Source organism: Cariama cristata, unplaced genomic scaffold (assembly GCF_000690535.1).
Source record: "Cariama cristata isolate BGI_N322 unplaced genomic scaffold, ASM69053v1 scaffold34167, whole genome shotgun sequence".
NCBI lineage: Eukaryota > Metazoa > Chordata > Aves > Cariamiformes > Cariamidae > Cariama > Cariama cristata.
The window spans coordinates 4238-4812 of record NW_009625523.1 but is presented as its reverse complement, the minus strand read 5'-3'; the positions used below and the strand labels follow the sequence as shown (position 1 = coordinate 4812).

The 575-nt window shown below is 68.0% G+C and overlaps 1 protein-coding gene across 1 annotated transcript in view; it reads left to right on the top strand.

The window, feature by feature from the left end:
* Positions 1 to 575, top strand: part of LOC104164339 (collagen alpha-1(VII) chain-like) — a gene marked incomplete at both ends in the record, with an annotated part of 4899 nt that overhangs the window by 317 nt on the left and 4007 nt on the right. Inside the window, 2 exons of the mRNA XM_009703634.1 lie at positions 134 to 208; positions 460 to 504. Coding sequence (XP_009701936.1) covers positions 134 to 208; positions 460 to 504 — 120 coding nt within the window. The remainder of the gene's footprint in view (positions 1 to 133; positions 209 to 459; positions 505 to 575) is intronic.

Sequence of the window (575 nt, the reverse complement as noted above, 5' to 3'; positions counted from 1 at the left end):
GCTGTCCCTGCGGGCAATGCTGTGATGCCGCTCTGGGGAGCGGAGGGTGCCGTGCTGAGCCCCTTCTCCCCACTTCAGCCCCCATGCTCCCCGCATGCTGCCCTGACCTGTTGCCCCTTCTCCCACTGCCTAGGGTGACCCAGGGGAGCCGGGGGAGAAGGGTGAGCCAGGCCGAGCAGGCACCCAGACCGGTCTGCTTGGCAAGGAGGTAGCGTGGGGCAAGGGGGGAGGCGGGACCGGGGGCCGTGGGGCACTGTGGCCCCGAGGAGGTGGGGGGCTGGCAGGGAAGAGGGGGATGCCGGTGACTTTTGCTTTTCTCCTCCTGGCTGGTGCCCGCTGACCTGTGCTGCAGGGAGAGCGTGGAGAAAAGGGTGATGAAGGCACCCCGGTAAGTAAGGACCCCCTAGGACCACTGTCCCCCTCCCCACTGCACCCAATTTACCCCCTCTCTCCCCACAGGGCGAAGCGGGTCTGCCTGGCAAACCCGGAGACAGAGGCCCCCGGGTAAGTGCGGGGCTGGCAGGCACCCTGGGGCGGGCGAGATGCCCAGTGGCCTCGGGGTACCTACTGCTAAT